Raw genomic sequence first — 21,113 nt, 5'->3', positions numbered from 1 at the left:
GGGGGTTAGATGGGAGCTTTATTTAGCGGGGATAAAAATTCATACGAATGAAAATAATACCAAATTATGTTTTCTATATAATTTTTTTTTTTCAAAAAAATCCCAAACAATGGACCTCTTTAGGCGGCGACTACTCATTTTAAACACATGCTGCTGAACCACTCAATTGGCAACAAAGAAATATTGAAGAAATGTCCCAATCCGCGACAGTAATTCATTTACCTAGCGTCAACATGTTTCGCATATGATTTGGGATAGACCGAAAATTTTCAAAGTGAACGTTCGATTATATATCATTCGAATGATCATTCGATTGTAAAATTAATTCGAACGGTAACCTCTCGATTATTTAATTCATTCGATTATTCCCATCACTAATAAAGATCGACGTTCAGTGTAACTCAATATATAGACGATTATAGATTCTATCGATGTGCGTAGCGAGCGGCACAAAAATAAATAATATTGAGCCATATAAAAATCATTTTATATTTTATACGCATTATGGTAATAGTGTTTTTATATTATATCTGAGTCACTCTCTATAATTTCTACCGCGGAGTATAGTTCAACTGGTGGATTTTTAACCAAATTTTTTAATTACAGGTAAAAATGCTCAGTTTCTTTACCACTATATCTATTTCATGTGAAAACGAAGTACCTACGAATCTGGAATGTACGATTTACTGTCGGACCTTAGTGCGAGAATATAATGTTTATGTCCATAACATTTTATTATTTATTTTCTTTAATATAACTACTTTCAGTACCTACTTATGAATGATGGCCCTATATTGCATGATAATTTCTTATATCTACTATTGCGACTTTAATAAATTATTACCTAATCACTTGAACCCCTTCCAGAGAGCGCCCATGATTTGAGTAATATCTGATCAAGAAGTTTTTATTTTTCAGACTACACCAACATTCTTTAATGTTGTATTCTATGGAGAATTCGCAATTTGTATGGTAATAAGATTGTTGGTTTATTACTGGTATGCTAATGAAATCATGTTAGAAGTGAGTATACCAGTAAATAGATATAATTTTATCTACAAAATTTATTTTTAAAAAAATTGCGTGATGTATAGGTATAGATCGAAGGATCATTTCACAATTCAAATATACTCTTAAAACATAATTTTGATAATTATGTGGAAACCTAAATTTTATCAGGTGGTCAAGAACGCATTGTGACGTCATTTAGTGCGATCGAAAACAAACGGTTTCTCGGTCGTCTGCTATTTGGTCTCCAATTCCTATTCCGATGAAAAAATAACCTAATCTAAAGAAACGCGCATGCGGATCCTCGGGGCAAAATGAATGTGGCTGTTTCTAGACTCTTTTTACTCATGCTGTCGGCCATCCGTTCCTTATCATATTCTGGATTGCACTAAATGACGTCACAAACGAGCAGAACCAGACACTCGTTTAAATTAATTTTGCGCGCCAGACTAATAATTAATTTACACATTCAAAAATATATAAAAGTTGCCGGTTCATAGCTTTCACTTTTTTCTTACAGTTCCAAAAGAAAAATATGCTATACAAATTAATTATTTGATTTATTTTAGAGTATCAACATATCTACAACTGTTTATGAATGTGGCTGGTATGACGAGCCCCGGAAGGTGAAACAAATGATGGTAATGGTGATTCTCAGAGCTAACAAAGCTTTAGGACTGGACATAGGCCCTTTCACTACCATGACCTTGAACACATTTTTAGGAGTAAGCGTGTAGACGCGTTTTATTGACGATTTCCAAACAATATAAAATAGATTTTTTCATTCAACTTTTTCAGACAATTTAAGTTTTGATAGTACAATATTATGTTTTTTTTTTGTATAACAAATTTAAAATCTGTAGTTGCTTTGACAAAAGTCAGTATTTTTAACTGGTTCTTTCTAGCGGGAAATTTAAATATGATACAAAATTGAATTCTGCTAATGATGATTAATTAATTAATTTTTAAACAGACGTAATGTTGAGACTACTGAAACAGTTCACTGTTGTGGAAATGTATGTAAGATATCCAAATTGAACTTCCTATTTGTGGGATTTCACTCAGAACTTTGTGATAGTTATTTCTTTTATGTGCAACTAAAACAACCAATTGTTTTTAATTTCTCTTATGAAAGTTTATCATTTTCAGATTATAAAAACCACTTACTCTTACATGATGATCATGTACAGATAAACAAAAAAGCAACAATTTGGGAGAAATTGCCATAATTATCTATTTATTTATTAAAACACAAATGATTGCATAAGAAAATCGAAGTGAATATGAAGCACCTTAGAAATATATAAATTTTAGCTACACCCTATATGTAGCGCTGTTAGAGATTAGTGTTGATGTATTAAATATTCACTAAATAAATAATTTAACACGGTAACTTTGCTTCTGTTTTTTTCTATTCTTCCAAACACTTAAATTTTAATAAACTGTCACATTTGACTTGCACGTTGAATGATTTTGATCAAAGTAAATTTAGAGAAATTTTAACAATATTTAAGTCAAAAAAATTCGGTGTTCGAACAGCAAGTAAGGTCATCATTAAACAAAATGGTGACTCACAACTTACAGAAGAAGGCTACAGAGGCGTGGTTTTCCAAATCTAGCGCGGATCTTACTATACAATCCTTTGTAGAGTCAACGTCGATAGTGATCGAACGTCAACTCATAAGTTCAGTTCAATAACCAGTGTCGGATTCTGGTCAGTACTATATGCAATTATACGTTTATTTATTGCTCATCAAACACAAAATTAGCAATAAATACCACAATTTTTTAAAACTCAAAACCGATTTAAATTTTTAAAAATTAAAATGAGGTCAACCATAGCCATATAGCTCACGTAGCACATACATGCTTTGTCCATTCTGCGGTGACGATCCTAAGGGATACAAGCTTCTAAGGTTTCCAAACACGAACCCTCCAATGACGTAACACAAACTCAAGCTCCTAAAGCTTTCATACACGCACTCTAAGAAGGCCACACATTCATAAGCTTTAGTGCTCTAGCCTCTAGCCCAGCATGTCATAGACAGTGCAAAAGAAAACCCCCCCCAAAAAAAAATCAAAAATAAGGCGTGGGCCATTATTCCAAGGCCAAGCAATCTCGTCGTCAATGGAGGAAGAGCGACAGCATCGTGGTTCTCTATCCCAGGCGTCCCTTTCGGTTGGCTTGAAGGATGAGACGCCGGAGCAGCAAGTTACGAAGTGTTCTTTAAATATAATAAATTGTAACTTTTTTTTCCAGAATCTGTAAACTTTTTAAGCGATATGGACTATATTTTAATTGGCGCACATATCCTTAAAATTATTTGTAGTTCCGAATCATCCTGTAAAACTTCATTTGATAAGAATTTAGGACGATTTAAAAATTCTTTTTATTTTGCTTAATATGTTAAGATAACTTAAAAATACAGGAGTTAATAATTAAAAAATATATACCAAAAAATAATTCGGGAAAAATTTGTTTTATACGTAGATATACAGGGTGTTCTGAAAGTCAGTCAGGAAACTCCGGGAAGTGATTCTATGGATTAAAATAATAGCAGTATGTAATGAAAATTTTTTTCGAATGGTCAATTCTTTGCAAATTACAGCTTGTAAAAGTTCAAGTTTTTTATTTTTCTATTTTAATAACTTATTTAATTCATGTTCAATTAGCCTCTCATTTGGCACAGCCACTAAGTAGATGAAGCTCTATTGGACCAGTCAGAGAAAAGTTTCATTATGCGCCGATAGAGGGCACTTTACCTAGAACTCAAAATTTGTTTTGTTCATAACTTTTTTCTCTTGTTAGACATCACAGAAATTTAAACATTATTGAAAAGAGAAACAATATCAGAAAAAAATATGTACTCTTTGTTCAAGCCGATAAATGTAACCGTTTACCAGGTAATCGCTATTAATGTGTTATTAAACATCAAATTTTTGATAATTCTTTCTGTAATTAATCAAGTTGCCATGCTTCAAATAAGTTCATTAGTAATTTTGGAGTTACGAATTGTAGCAAAAATTGTTTAAAGCAGGTATGTTTGATTTTTCACCAAAATAATTTTTTTCGGCTCTGTAATACGTTGTGGAAAAATAAGCTGAGAATAATAAATTTACTAATAATATTTTATTTACTAACGAAGCTTACAAGAGGTGGTATTACATCATGACAACTTGATTAATTGAAGAAATAATTATCAAATATTTGATGTTTAATAACACTTTAATAGAGATTAATAGCGATTTCCTGCGGTTAAATTTATCGACTTGAATTAATAAGAGTACATAATTTTTTCTGATATTATTTTTCTTTTCAATAATGTTTAAATTTCTGTGATGTCTAGCAAGAGAAAAAAGTTATGAACAAAACAAATTTTGAGTTCTAGGTAAAGTGCCCTCTATCGGCGCATAATGAAACTTTTCTCTGACTGGTCCAATAGAGCTTCATCTATTTAGTGGTTGTGCCAAATGAGAGACTAATCGAACTTGAATTAAATAAGTTATTGAAATAGAAAAATTAAAAAAATTGAACTTTGACAAGCTGTAACTTGCAAACAATTGGCAATTCGAAAACAAATTTCATTACATAATGTTACTATTTTAATCCGTAGAATCACTTCCCGGGATTTCCTGACGGACTTTCAGAATACCCTGTTTAGGTAGGTACCTACGTATAAAACCAATTTTTTCTGAATTATTTTTTGGTATATATTTTGTAATTATTAACTCCCGCACTTATAAGTTATTTTTACATATTATGCAAAATCAAAAGAATTTTTAAATCGTCCTAAATCCTTATCAAACGAAGTTTTACAGGATGCTTCGGAACTACAAATAATTTGTTCTATATTATTTAAATTTCGTAAATAATAAATAGGTTCTATATTCTTTATCTAATCAATAACATTTCTGAGAAGTAGGTAGGTACCTAATAATGCATATATTAATGAATTTAAATAAATCTATGAGACTGAACAGATGTTACGTAATTTTGTAGACATTATAATTTCTTTAGTTTTCAAGGATCGAATCATTCTTTTTCCATTTTTATGCCATACCGTGATTTGCAATTTTAAGTTACGGTGAACTAACTCCAGTTAATCAAAATGGTGGGTATTTACAATTTATTCCAAAGTTACTAGATTTATTACTATTGTTTAGTGGCATTTTTTTCACGTTTATTTTGAATCTTTCTTTTAAATAAATGTTCACCCTTCTGCATTAATGATAACTAAAATTTGATGAAACTTAAGAAATGTGTAAATAATATAAATGTTATCTACTATGTTCTATAAAAAAATATTTTATTAGCTTTTACACAAGAAATTATACAGTAAAAGTACAGTTAATTAGGTAAAAATAATAACGGAATCTCTAAAAGTTTTTTAACCAATTTTTTAACTACCAAGTTATAACTATTAGAAATAAAAATAATATATATATAATAATTTGGATGATTTCAATATATGTCTGTTATGTGTTGTTTCATTAGTACTATTTGTACAGATTTGTAATTAAATATCTTATTATCATTACTAACTAACTTGACTAAACAGTTATTTCTTTAACGTAACTAGATATTTAAAATCTTTAGATGACCGCATGATACAAATACTTTTACGATAAAGTAAAAGTAGCAAACCTTATCTAATTATCTCCTACTTTTGCTTCTAATAACTATATAATCACGTCGTATTTATCCAGATTTTTCCTAAGAACGAGCACCTCAAGATTTCGATATACACCAGCTCCATAGTGGGAATATGGCCGTTTGTATTCCAAGAAAACTCAAGTCGACGTCGACTATACGACACCTACTCCAAATTTTTGTTCTATTACTTCATCATCTTCATTTTGTCGGCCATCATACAACTCTTCATTCTGATTCAAGACGATGAGACCGAGGTGCAACAAATAATGGCCAATCTTTGCATTACCCTTCTTCATGTAATCACTGCTATGAGGGTGTGGTCTGTAAAAGGCGAAACGATTAAAAATTTAATAAAGGACATCTTGGCTACCGAAGAGGATATTCTCAACAGCAACGACGAAGAGGTTATTGAGATATATAAGTTCCACGTAAGGCAAAGTCAGATTACTAATTTGCTATTCATTGGTAATATTATGTTAGGTAAGTAAAAAAAATAGCTATAGAAAACTTACAAGTACAGTACATAGGATGCAAGATGTGTGCAAACATGTCCTTAATAAAATAGAAAGGTTAGCAAAGTAGATGTTCTCTGAAGTGATGATCCAAATATCAAAACAACATTGTTCCTAGAGGTGCCTAAATGAAAAATGTCGTGGGGAAAGCCCCATTTTTAAGGCTGGACCTATCTTTTTGTTTTGCTTCCATCTTCCATCATAAGCGAGAAAAGGGAATGGGACAATTATTTGACTCGCCCTCAATATTAGTGGTATTCAACCAGCGGTACGGGATCTCTTAGGATATATAGGTACATAGAAAAAAAAATATTAATTTAATTAACAATTATAAAATTTTATTCGTTTATTCTCAAGTTAGAAGTCTGAAATTAGACAAAATGTTAATATTGACCCGAAGGTCTTGCAAGAGATTGAATTTAAAGTTAACATTTTTTGTAAGTTAGTCGAAATTTCCTTTATCCTCGTCTCTCGTCGGCGACCTTACGGGAAGCTTTGGCATTTATTGCTGTCATTGTTCGATGGAACGGAGACCTCCCGGTGTGGTATTTCTCGTTCTGGCAGCTTGACGGTCGAATTTTGGAAACATTAGCAATTTATTGTCGGATGCATACAGCGCTCATTCGCGTGCCTGTCGATATCGATGTGAAGGTCGCCGGAACGATCGCATTTCGATCGCGTCGTCTGCGGAACTTCGCGTGAAATTTTCGAAAGATACGCAATTTTTTCAAACGTGTGAATTCCCTTTTCTGGTTGCGAAACTGCTCTCAATGTTGGATGTATCTGCTGTGGCTGAAATTGAGCCATGAACGCTGATTTTGAGCGGATTGACGAGTGTATTGGAAACATAGGCGATTTTGTACTGAACCTCGCCTACGTATTAAATGACTACATTTTCAGAAACTGTGTGCTACCTGATCAACTCCATGTACGCCGAAGCTGTAGTGAAGTTTGACGCTGCCACGAACGAAACCATTCTGGTAAAAGCTCTACCCCTGTCGTCCTGGTTCCCATACGACACGCAAGAACACTACCTGATGAGTTTCATGTTCCACGTATTCGATGGATCCGTCGGGGCTTGTTACGTCATGTTCACGGATGCCTTTTTCTTCAGCATGATAATATTCCCTTTAGGACAGATCAGGATTTTGCAACACGTTTTATCTAATTTTTCGGAATATGTGGCGAAAGTCAAAAATCAGATGCAGTGCACTAGAGATAAGGCCAGCTTTCTTACATTGAGGGAGTGTATTTTGAAACATAAGAAAATAATTGGGTAAAAGCCGTTATTTTGTACTTTAGACATTAATATTCTTATACTATATAGGGTATTCAAAAATGCTGAATTTATTCAAATCTCGTTTAAAAGTAGCACAAAAATTAAATGAATTACTTACCAATAGACTATAATGCTCTACAAAAATTGTTCAAACTTGTTTCCACGTACTTAATAATAAACACGCTTCCAAACGACGCGACGCGACGGTCAAAATTAGTCCACATACGTGTAAATACGCATCTTATTTAAATTGTACTGATATTCTCCGTACATTAACACCATATCTACTATAGTCTGTTTGGAAATGAAAGAGAGTAATAAAACCCCGAGATAAGAACCGGCCATGGGCGTGGTAATATTTCGTTTCAGGTAATTATCGGGTAACACTAATGCTAACAAAAATGACAGGGATTGGAAAATCGACTATCTACAGACTTTTAAAGGAAACAAAAAATGAACAAGATACTGTAAATCCCCCAAAATCATCTACAGGGAGGTCAAAAGTCGTTATAGATGATTTCTTCAAAAATGTCATTCGCAGAAAAGTACACTCATTTTATTTTAAAAAAGAAATACCAACGCTAAACAAAATTTTAAGTGAACTTTCAGAGGACAACGATTTGCCAAAAATCAGTAGAAGCAAATTATGGGCCGTCTTACGAGAGTTGAATTTTTGCTGGGAAAAGCAGAACAGGAAGTCAGTTCTTATCGATAAAGATGAAATTATTTGTTGGCGAAGATCCTACTTAAGATCAATTAGAAAATTCCGTGACGAAGGGAGGAATATTTATTATCTAGACGAAACTTGGGTCAACGAGGGATATACTGTAACAAAAGTATGGCAAGATAAAAATGTAAAAAGTTTTCGACAAGCATTTTTGGATGGACTTTCAACAGGGTTCAAGGCACCTTCAGGTAAAGGGCGAAGATTAATAGTGACACATATAGGTAGTGCCAGTGGTTTTGTAGATGGCGGTTTACTTTTATTTGAATCTAAAAATACAGGTGACTATCACGAAGACATGAACGCAGATGTTTTCGAAGAGTATTTTACACAGATGTTGGATCTTATTCCTCCGGGGTCTGTAATTGTCATGGATAATGCCAGTTACCATTCACGGCAGACCGAGCGGACGCCTACGACTGCTTGGAGGAAAGCCGATATAATTCAATGGTTATCCGGAAAAAACATTTCTTTTGAAACAAATATGGTGAAAAAGGAACTTTTGACACTTGTCAATCTTAATAAAGATCAGAAAAAATATGTTATCGATGAAATGGCAACAAATCGCCAAATAACGGTACTACGGTTACCACCTTATCACTGTGAACTTAACCCAATCGAATTAGTCTGGGCGCAGGTAAAAGGAGATGTAGCGCGAAATAATACGACGTTTAAATTAAGTGACGTGAAAATTTTGTTAAAAAATTCCTTGGAACGAGTAACTGCAGATAACTGGCAAAGATGTATACATCATGTACAAAAAGAAGAGGAGAAAATGTGGGAACTCGATAATTTAATTGACGTTACTGTGGAACCTATCGTTATCAATCTAGGAGACGAAGATAATTCATCAGAATATTCAGAGGATGAATTTTAATATACCTACTTTTTTATTTTCTTTATTGTACATTTATACAACACTACATTTACTCACCATAATTTGAATTTTCAAAATACATATATTTTTGTGTGGAATAAAAGTCTATTCATTAAATTTAAATAAATATTTTGATAATAATATTGAATAATTTTATTTGAATTACTAAAAACCCTCTTAACCCGGTTATGATGCTTAAAGTAGCCTCATGTTTTGAAATGCTGTTTTTATATTGTTTACTTATAAGAGAAATGGACCGAGAAATTGAAGCGGCATAGACAAAGACGGATTGTCGGGGATTAAATTTTAGCTACCTGCTACAATTTAGTACAACCCGGTTACACAAGGTTTTTTAAAAGTACACCTCATCTATACGGAAAATACATAATATAAAAATATTGAATATAAGCACCAGTACTACATTTATTTACTATTTGCATACATAATAAGCTTTTATTACTCTCTTTCATTTCTAAACAGACTTGATCCGAAAACATTTTATACGCCGGCTAAGTAATACTGCAACACACAACGCACAAGGTGCACAGGGTTGGCTTATGGTTAATTTTCTTAATTAATTTTCTCGAAAACAGAGGCATTTTTTAGACCATTAGTTGCTTAATGCTCATTTTCTTGTCCCTTGTCACCCTTTTCAACGAACGCACTTATTTCAGAAACACCCTGTATAGAATATGTAATTTATAGATTTATGGACAAGATGAATTTGGTCAAGCTCTTAAACTCAAACTTTTTATATGTAAAACAGTCAAGAAACGAAATTTTGTGTGCATTATGCACAAATAAATTGGTATTCATTGTAAAAAAATTATTTATTTGCTCAAAACTTGTCGCGTAGATATGAGGTACGCTGGTTACATATTGGCACGCCACTGGAGCGTAATAATTTTTGTATTTTTAAGATCCAAATTATATTTTAATCAGTGATAATCCAGATTATTTTCCACAGCTTTACACCCTGTACATTTCATACATTTTTTAGGTACCTAAAGGATTACAATAATGCCGTGAAAAACATAATGCTACTAGATTTCTTGCAGAGTTCTTTACAGTTAGCTTCTCTTGCAGTACAACTCCTTCTGGTTTGTATAAAATTAAAGTTACATTATTTGTTAACTAAAAATTAATTTTATATACATAATATAAGAGGAGTTTTCGGAAACTGTGATTGTATTAATCAGATTGTTGGGATCGGAGATGAGAAAATTTGAATTTTTCATGACAAAAAAAAAACAGCGGGATACCAAATTTCGTTTAAATGCATCAATTATTTAAAAAAATTGAAAATAAAGTTTTCACTTTGATACCCTGTAACTCGATTACCATCAACTTTTGGACTGAGGTAGGTTTGACCAGATGACATTATTATGACGTTACAAATCACCTGTTACTCTGTCTATAGTTCATTACGGGGCACCCTGTATATTGTATTGGATTATAAGATAATGTATAAAATTTGGAGCATGCACATGTACCGATTATTAAACTGGAAGGTTGACGTTCAATCACAGTCCTTGAGGGGTCTACAGAGGACCTAGAGCGATGTCCGCCTTAGGTCAGGATTATTGACCTTTCTGGATTTTACCCATCTTTAGAATATCGCCAACTGCAACTTATGGTCTTACGGTCGACTCGTGTTCTTGGCATAATATTTTTATTGTTATTTTGTGGTTCCTCAGTTCAAATTTCTTTCATCTATTTAGACAGTTCATTCGTTTGTTCAATGTTCAATGCACGATTCGCGTGATAACGTAAATTAACCCACTAAAAATGTATTCTTGATGTAGCGCCAAACGGTTTATCACTCTCTTCCGTTCGGAAAAAGTGACTTTCTAAAAATCGGAACAACTGAAAAATAACTTCTTAAAGTATCAGTTTCGTCATTACCTTAAGATACGTTATTACTTTCTCATTTCTATAAATAATAATGTTTTATAAGTTCCAAATTTGTTCTTAAATGATTTGTACAATGCCCTTATGGGAATGTTAACTACAGAAAAATTTCTTTCTTCTACACTTTTTACTGTTACAGTTTACAGTATTTTGCCATCATCTCAAATTATAACCATCCATTTTTCTAAATTTTGTTTTTGTTTTTATTATTTTAACCACAAATATGTTTATAATAATTGTTATTCAACTTTTTAGAGCAAACCCACAATATTTAACATAATAATCTACGGCCAGTTTATAATTTGTATGCTGTTAAGACTAACTGTCTATTATTGGTACGCTAACGAAATCATGGTGGAGGTATGTATTGAATAAAAAAATCTTCTCAATTAGAAATATCAAAGTGTATTTTGTTATGAATGGATGGAATTGCTCATATCTCATTTATTTCAGAGCATTGAAATTTCTTCAGCTGTTTACGAATGCGAATGGTATAACGAACCACACCAAGTGAAGCAACTGATGTCTTTAGTAATACTAAGAGCGAATAGACCACTTGGATTGGATATAGGCCCTTTTTCCACCATGACTTTGAATACATTTTTAGGCGTAAGTCTAAAGTGTTCAGAAAATTCAGAAAATAATGTATAACAATATAAAATTGCTTCTTCGTACATCATCTTTAAACTATGTACACTATACTCCACGGCAGAAATTATAGAGAGTGACTAATCGCTAACTTTTTGACTAGTAAGGGGGATGAAGCGTGCCGGGAACGAAAATCCATTAGCGTGTCTGCGTAAAAGGCAACAAGATATAGAAAATAACGAAAAAAGATAATAAAACATAACATCTAATATTTTTTACGGTTTGCTATAAACAGGCATTTTGATCCATTTTAATTATTACAGCATTTTAAAACGTCCCAATTGTGTTTTTTAATTTATAAATTTATTATAGCCATGGAATTAGACCCCTCGTCTACGCTTATGCTATGACGTTTCTCAGGACGGGTTAAATCAAGTCCGTTTACACCCACTAAAAAAGCATTTCCCTATTCCCTACCAAGTGCAAAAGACAGAGATAGAATATAGATCGACGTTCAGTGTAACTCGGTCTCTAGACGATTATAGATTCTATCGATGTGCGTAGCGAGCGGCACAAAGATAAATAATATTGAACCGTATAAAAATCATTTTATATTTTATACGCATTATGGTAATAGTGTTTTTATATTATGTCTTAGTCACTCTTTATAATTTCAACCGCGGAGTATAGGGTGATTTTTGTTACAATATTTATAACGTATTTCATAAAATTTAGCTACATATTCCATAAATGTTTCCAGTAATTTATAAACAATCAGAGTAATTTTTAGATAATAAAAACTACCTACTCCTACATGACGATGATGATAGTGTATAGATAATGGAAGTGAAAATGGAAAGATAAGAAAACCAACAAATTTTTGCTTCAAATCTATGTCACCAACTATCAAAATAAATAGTACACATTATACGAGAAGATCTCGTTTTAATATGTTGAAAACAGCATGTTTTTGTAAAAAAATCATTGTGGATTCAGATTATTCCAACTGTTCGGCTCTGAGACACATTCTTTATTTTTTGTGTCGCTGAGTAATTAAAATAAACTTACCAGACTTAATTTTATTGCAAGTGAAATGTGTAACTTAGCAAATAGATATTTGCGCACTAAAACATTTTTTTCACTTAGGTACATCCAACGGGATATTACTCTCAGTCTTTTAAGCAATGCCTATGACGATTTTTGACTCTACTTTTACATTGATAGGAACTTCAGATCAACAATAATAAATCTGTCAATTCGGCATTTTCAATACAGTTGGTTCATATAATATTTGAGTCCTCTAGTATCAAAACCCCTTAAATCCGTTTTTGATGAAAAATGAGATATACGCTTCAAAATATTCCTAATTTTAGTAGGAATATTTTGAAGCGTATATCTCATTTTTCATCAAAAACGGATTTAAGGGGTTTTGATACTAGAGGACTCATTTAATGAAAATATTTTTATAATTTGTCAATGTCGCATTAACAATAAAAGTACTTCATTTTTCAAAGTTCAAGGACACAGGTATTCCGGCCCAAAAGCTAAGCCAATAATAACAAAGCCACACAAAATAAAATGTTGTCTGTACTTTTCATCCGACATATCCGTAGTATTTTTGCCTCCTGATCACGAATCCAGTGCCGGAATTAAGCTGTCACATCACAGGAATTTCCTAACCTCAAAAAAACAGGTCAAAAATAGCAAAAATTCACAAAAATGTGCTAGGAAAAATACAATTTTATGTTCATTTATATGGTTAAGACCCCGCTGAACGTGAATCCGCGATCAAAATTAATGGTTCTTTTTCTAACCTCAAAATAACGGGTCAATTAAGGTCAGATATCACGAATTTTCAAAAAAATAACATTCGCGGCAAATTTGGTATAGGTACGGGGGTTTTATCATGTTTTAACCCTCTTAAAGTACCTACATAGGTTAAATTTTTAAAAACGAATTTTGTAAATCTAATCTCGGATTCGTGATGTGTGATCCCGAAAACCTCCTCCAAATTTGGCGCGAATGTATTATTTTTTGAAAATCTGGTCGGCTATCTTGTATCCGCCATCTTGAATTTTGCAAAATTGACCTAGGAGCCGTGATCAGCGACCCCAAAAACCCCCGTATACCAAATTTGCGCGAATCTGTTATTTTTTGAAAATTCGTGATATCTGACCTCAATTGACCCGTTTTTTGAGGTTAGAAAAAAATTTTTATCCGCTGATTCACGTTCGGCGGGGTCTTAGTCATATAAATGAACATTTGAATATAGAAAAAAAAATTGTATTTTTCTTAGCACTTTTTCGTGAATTTTTTCTATTTTTCACCTGTTTTTTGAAGTTAGGAAATTCCTGTGATGTGATAGCTCAATTCTGACACCGGATTCATGATCAGAAGGCAAAAATACGGATAACATATGTCGCATGAAATGCACATTTTGTTTTTTTGTGTGGCTGTGTAATAGGTTATAATCGTGTGAAACATTCAACATAATTTTAGTCAAAATTTTTCATCTTAAACAAGCGCAGTTTTAAGAAAAAGTTTTAATTAGAAACTGAATTTTTAAAATTTTAAGTACCCTATACCTATTGTTTGAAAAATTAAAAGATTTTTTTAAATATATATTTATATGCAATGTCACTAAATATTTGTTTCATTGGTACGTTATTGAATTTTTTTGTAGTTATGGTACATTCTAGGAAAGCTAAAAGTGCTTTATTAGAATTTTCCGGAGCCAAAACCACAAAATAAAAATATGAATCCACAGTAAAATTCTTTGCAAAAAGGCTTAATACTGTTTCACGAATTTCAAATATTCTTACAAATAAAAATGCAGTAGTAGATTTTTGGACAAGCATTTGCTTTTTTTCCAATAGAGTAGTGGTCTAACAGCGTTTTTCTACCTCTTGTATGTACCACATACCTACAGTCCGTAGATATTTGTTGAGATAGAATTCCAAGAAAATAATAAGCCAGTAAAGTTCAGTTTATCGGCACTACCGTAACAATTTACCTCGGCAGAGGCGTACTTCGAAATTTTCCACCAATGTCTTTCTTCCTCGGGTGTCGAATGCGGTTAATTCCAAAAAAGTGACGCAGGAGTCTTTTTGAAATTATATCTCAACAAATATCGTACGGACCACCCATCACCAATTTACAAGACGCTTTATAGGTAGATTCTTTAAGTGAGCTTTCTGTAGGATTAATATGTATTCGATATATATTAACCCGTCAATAAATATTATATCATGAATGTGCTGTAATCTTATTAAAATTCTTCTTATCTAGTCAAAGTTGCTACTATAGAGCTTTCACAAATGACTACAAGCCACGTGACTGTCGGGCTTAGGCAACCAGCATTACACGGCTAGTCTCCTGAAGTACACAGTCAATATCCCGGGATGTGCGCTATAGTAGGACATTAATATGATATCATGGAAATATATTGTGCTATTTGGGAGGTTTATAAGTTTATAGTGGAGTGTTTGCATAAAAAATTCTAGTGTTTTATCACTGAATACAAATCTAAAAAATTGTGCAGGCAATTTCCTTAATAACTACGACTACGAGTATGTATATGTTATTACAAAAAACTTTTTATTTAAGTAATTCTTCTTTGTTTTTTACTACTAAATGAAAGGAGGACAGCGATATCAGATTCTAATTGAGCTTCCTGCTAATAGACGGCACAATTGAGGCATAGATAGTCTAGCTCACCACAGCCAAATTTGTTTTACTTTTACATTTTCGCAAATAATGAGTTAAATAATAATTTTATTCAAAATAAAAAAATACAAATCAAGTTTTTTGCCATGTTATTTTATTTTAGGGTATTATCTAAAAGGATTGGAATCACCCCACACATACAATTACATTTTGCAGACTTGAGGGTCGAATAAAGAAAATTTCCGTGTTCATTTTTTCATTTTTACGCTGTTCCTTTTTTTTGCTGATTGATAGGACTGACACGACATGCGACAGTATCTAAATAATGTGTGGCACTTGAATAATTGATAATGAAAAATCCTCAAGCCTGCAACTGCAGTGAGCAATTAGTTGGCATTAAATAAACAAAGGATCATCCCACTTTACTGTCACGTATACATAATAATATTGTTCAGTATTTAAGATATCCATTTTTCTATACCGATTATACGAAAAGTATAGCATTTGCAAACGTTAATGGATTCTACCAGTAGAGACAAAATACCTATATATCTGTACGTAAAAACAAAATAGCCGGCCAAGCCGCATATAATTGGGCCATAAAAGTCATTGATGGTTGTCTATATGAACATTTATGTACCAACTATCGTGTTTGCTGAGTACTAAACTAATTTAAATAAATTCATAAATGTTTTCGAAAAATCCTGTCTAATGAAATCGAATAAGGCAGATATCTTTTGAATATCTTTTGAAGAACATTGTTTTAATTCATTTGGCAAGAATTTTCGAAAATGAATTTGAATTTATTTGAATTAGGTACCTTTAAAATAAAGTAATTATAAATAAAACTATTTTCGGTACTTACCATTATAGATGTAGTTATATATTTTTTTTTCGAAAACTAACATTTAACTGTTATTTATGGAAATGTTTTAGTAGCTCCTATACTAAAATTTTAATTGTATTTTCGAGATGTAGAGAAGAGACTACAATGTTAAAAATATGTAAAAAATGTTCCAAAACTAAAGATGCAGAAACCAAAAAAATTCGATACCTTGTATCTTGGAAATAAAGGCCGTAAAAGTATTATGTTTTTATGGACAAATATCTTCAGTCTTTGCCATTTTGTTATTGCTAAAATGATATTCCACAAAATTACAATTTTAACAACATTACCATACAAGCAAACAGCAATAGAAGTTTTCGTCTCCCGTTATGATCATTTGAATGAATGTTTCATCGTCATTGAATTGTTCGAGGAGTTACCGACAAAGGTCCACACGATTTTCGTTCTACTGTTCGGTCATTAAACGAGGAACAAATTCTGCAACTCGAGACATGTTCAATTTTTCAATCAAAATTTCATGGCATGACCCCATTAATTAAGATGTTAATATGTGGTTACAGAGAAGGTTATGCGCAACATAAGCCTGCCAACCGCTAATCACTATACATATATCTCCATTTAGCGCGTAATTCCAAACGTTCGGTTATTTTCTGAACAGACTTCGTATATGAAAATTTTGAGTAACTTTAACAATCTTGTAACAAATTGTAAAGAGAAGTTGTAGCAAGATTATCGACAAATTTACAACAAATTTGTCAAATTAACATTTCCTCTCAAAGTTATTGGGTATCCATTTTGGATGGAGTTGTGATTCACCCTGTATCTTCATTTGATGATAATTTAAGAAGATTTAAGAAGTTTTCTGTTTTACCCTAATATGTTTAAAATAACTTAAAATTTATGGAATCTTCATCTAATCAATAAACTGTACAAAATTGCGAGAATTACGTAATAAGGCATATATTAATGAATTTAAATCAATCTATGTGACTGAACAGATGTTTCGTAATAATTAACTAGATTTTTTATTTCTTGACAATTAAAACATTTCTTTTAAATTTTCACGATTCTATGGCGCAGTTTGCAATTTTAAAGTTGTGGTAAATCAGCTCAAGCTAAATAAAATTGTGGGTAATTACAATTAATTTGTTACTAAATTTTTAAGGTTAACTTTTTTCTTTTTCTCGTTTATTTCTGTCTTTTAAATGATACAAATTTTACTGAATTTTCATCAAAATTAAACAATAAAAACTGTATTGTTAAGAAGCTATTGTTGAAAGGGTACATGTTACGTTTGTGTAAATATAAATAATTTTAGTCGTTTTAGTCGTATTTTAAATATAATAATAACATTTATTTATATTCAAATATCTTATTACAATAAATTTTTAGAAAGAATTTGAAAGAAGAATTTTTATATTACAAAAATAAATTAATTACTTATTGTACTACGGTAATGTTATTGCTATTAGAAAGTTAAGAGAACATTCTTTAAAGGCAATTTAATGATTTTAATGTGTCAGATAGGTATATGTTCCTCATTAGTTCTGTTTAAATAGATTTTAATTTTAAATATCTTATCGTTAGTAACTAATTTGCCTAAACAGTTATATAAATAATGTGTTTTTTAAATATACAGTAGGCCATTAGAACTAACTACAATGGTCTACAGCTGCCTGCGATTTTTTTTAGACGCGATTTTTCCGCAAATCATTTTAGGAATGTTTTATTAAAAATACGTAGCTTTAATTGGCATTACTTAAAGCCTTCTATCCCAAATTAGGATTGACATTTTAAGGTTTTTAGAAAGAAAGTCTCAAATTTCTTTTTAAAAACCTATAATGAACTCAAAATATTATTGATTTTGAACTTGAAATTTTTATTATATGTAGTGTCTATTTCAGTTTAAAAATTTATAAGTCAGGAAATGCCTGAGGCTGAAAAAATAATAAACTATTGACAACTACTCTATTGTGCTACATGCCTCAACTAGCACTGAATTACACCAGCAATATCCAGTAAATAGCTAGTAATTAAAAATGATCCAAAATAGAAAATTAAAATGATAAGTACATATGTCCAAATATTATTGTTATAAAAACAAATACCTACCTGACAGTGAAATTGTTAAATAATGTATAATTTCAAAAAAATATCTTGCATTTTTGTTACCCTTTCCAAAGAGCAACACGTAAAAATAGCCATTCCTTATTTTATTAGGACTGTTTCATCAGGTGGTTTCATATTTCAATAAAATAAAGTTATATATAAAACTTTTACAATAAAAAGAGATATTTTCAAAAAGATATTTCAAAAGTGTTCGACCATATTTAGACTAATGTTATTTTTTACATTTTTTAAATATTTTGCATACCTAGATTTTTGATAACGAAGAGCATTGTTTGGTTTCATTTGCTAAGATATTTTAGGAAAGAAATTGTTTGATTTATTTAAATTAGCTCAATACCAGGATCGAAGTTCAATCACACTCCTTGATGAGTCCACAGAGGTGCTATAGTAAACTCCGCCTTAAGTCTGGACAACTGACCTCTGGATTGCCCATCTTTGGACTGTAGTCGCCTGGAATGGGTGATGGACTTGTAGTCTGACTTGGTAGTGTGGTTTTGTATTGTGATTCCTCAGTTTGAATTTCGCAGTCTTCGGAGAAGTTTTTATATTCCGAAATCCGAAACTGGGGTGATTTTGCATTTACCGATCTATTTCTAATATTAAGGAAAATATTATCAAATGTGTATACTAACAATAAACCTTTTAGATTCTTTTGGCCATATTTCCCTTATTATTAGAGATAGACCCGTCCTTAGAACAACCCATAATAGACCACTCTACCCAAATATCTACAAATATAAAGGGTATTCTGTCAAAAAAATTATGTTAACTTTGTGTCTCCAAAATACAACATTTATTACGTACAGTTTTGCAAACAAAAGAAAATTTCCTGCAGCTGTGGCCCATACTATTTGTTTATAAATGTAAAAGGAAAAGAGTAAAGCAGCCTTCAAAGAAAATATGTTATCTCTCTGTTTCTAATAACTATAATATTATTGTGGACAAAGAAAAACAAGAAATTCAGCTACTCCGTATTTGTAGATTTTCCTAAGAGCGAGCACCTCAAGATTTCGATATACACCAGCTCCATGGCGGGAATATGGCCGTTTGTATTCCAAGAAAACTCAACTGAACGTCGGCTCTATGACATCTACTTCAGATATTTGTTCTACTACTTCATCCTCTTCATTTTCTCCGCCATCGTTCAATTCTTCATCATAATTCAAGACTATGAAACCGGGGTGCAACAAGTAATGAACAATCTTTGTGTTACCCTTCCTCATTCAATCTGTGCTATGAGGTTGTGGTCTATAAAAGGTGACACTATTCAAAATTTGATAAAAGGTATCTTGGCTACCGAAAAAGGTATTCTTGAAAGCAACGACGAGGGGACTATTAAAATATACAAGTTCCACGCAAGGAAAAGTTACATTACTATCTTGCTGTACACCAGTAATTTGACGATGGGTAAGTAAAATAATAGATATAGTAAACTTAAAAATACAGTGAATAGGATCATCCTAGATGTGTGTAAATATGACCTTAATAATATAGAAAAATTATCAAATTTCATGACATTTTCTACAACCTTAATTTTTAGTGGTATTTAAAATTACCAATCTTTCCTTCTATTTCAACAATTCCTTTAAAATCATAATTGTCACACTGACAGTACACAGTTATCTGATATATAATTAAATTACCGTTTTCAGGAAATATATCTTATTCAATCATTCAACGATTCTGCTCGTCTATATTAATACTAAAATATTTGTAATTATGATTAAAAACAACATTCTCGTGCATCTTTATTCATTTTTATTTTAAAATATGGGTTGCCTCATGTCCCTAAACAACCCCATCCGCAATCGACATCGTCAAAAGCCGATGCTATCAACGGTGTCATCGAGAACGACGCATTGGGGAAACTGCTAAAATTTACCGATCTTTCCAAAGTTCCCGCCATCACTGTGAAAAACCGCTCCCAGCAATCCTAAATCACCCCGCCGCGCCGTAGCAATCGACAGCGCGAGAGATCTATGCTGTTAGCGCAACAGTAGTTGACAACGAGGCAGTATAGAGGAGAACGAACCGTTCAGATTTCGGCGACCAAAAGTTCTCCGAATTCGACGAAATCCGAATTAAAGAAAAGCAGAACGTAATACTAATTACCTACCTAAAAACAAATACAGAGGGATGCCTAGTCCAAGAGATCCGTACTTATCTATAGTAGGATCATATTCGATGCAAAGTAATAAATCATTGCCTGTCAAGGGAACCAATGCAGACGCTTTTAAGGGTTTTACGACCACGACGATCACTTCGTACACTAGATGCACCTGGGCGACTACAGCTAGTACCAGAACACAGTGCGTATGCGGCGGGATTTCAGATTTTACATTCGATTTCATTTTAAATTTGAAATAGTTCAACTTACGCCTCCTAAAAATGATGACACGATTTTCCTTTGATAAAAGACCGACAATTTTTTGCTCTACTTTGCATCGAATATCGCTCCTATTTGACTGGCCAAATTCATTCATAAATTAACCCACTATCCCCATCGATCCAGGAGCCGCTACTAGTGCCTCAAAAGGAGGCAATTTGATGTTTAATATTTTAACAGGATAATCAATAAAAGTAATAAATAAACAATGATAAATACATAATTAGAGAGATCGTAGGGCGTTGATCGCAATGCCGACTGGATTCTGACGGCCTAAATTGCCAAATGCCATGTAGTAGCCAAGCGTATGCCCTTAACAGGTCGATAACGTAGCTTATATGCTCTATGTAGGCAAATTTCCTCGTTATTCAAAGTTAATTTAATGAAATTAATTTTGTTATTTACAACTTATAGGTATATTTAACCTGGTCACCATATACTGGGCGTTTCTGAAATAACTGCGTTCGTTTTGAAAGAGTGATAGAGGGCACGAAAATGAGCAACTTTTATTAAGCAACTGATGGTCTAAAT

The 21,113-nt window shown here is 32.2% G+C and overlaps 2 protein-coding genes across 2 annotated transcripts in view; both read left to right on the top strand.

Annotated features, from left to right (window-relative positions):
• Nucleotides 1–2,202, top strand: part of LOC111691619 (odorant receptor Or2-like) — a 4,987-nt gene extending 2,785 nt beyond the window's left edge. The window contains exons 2-4 of the mRNA XM_023454729.1: nt 919–1,023; nt 1,578–1,733; nt 2,158–2,202. Coding sequence (XP_023310497.1) covers nt 919–1,023; nt 1,578–1,733; nt 2,158–2,202 — 306 coding nt within the window. The remainder of the gene's footprint in view (nt 1–918; nt 1,024–1,577; nt 1,734–2,157) is intronic.
• Nucleotides 2,203–10,091: 7,889 nt separating this feature from the next.
• Nucleotides 10,092–12,394, top strand: LOC108907736 (odorant receptor Or2-like). Its single transcript, XM_023454728.1, has 4 exons — nt 10,092–10,154; nt 11,221–11,325; nt 11,419–11,574; nt 12,344–12,394. Exons 1-4 carry the CDS (start codon nt 10,092–10,094, stop codon nt 12,392–12,394), a joined length of 375 nt encoding a protein of 124 aa, XP_023310496.1.
• The last annotated feature ends 8,719 nt before the right edge of the window (nt 12,395–21,113 follow it).

The sequence above is a fragment of the Anoplophora glabripennis genome, unplaced genomic scaffold (genome assembly GCF_000390285.2).
Source record: "Anoplophora glabripennis isolate ALB-LARVAE unplaced genomic scaffold, Agla_2.0 scaffold393, whole genome shotgun sequence".
NCBI classification, from domain to species: domain Eukaryota; kingdom Metazoa; phylum Arthropoda; class Insecta; order Coleoptera; family Cerambycidae; genus Anoplophora; species Anoplophora glabripennis.
The sequence above is the reverse complement of the archived record's forward strand: the minus strand, read 5'-3'. Positions and strand labels throughout refer to the sequence as shown.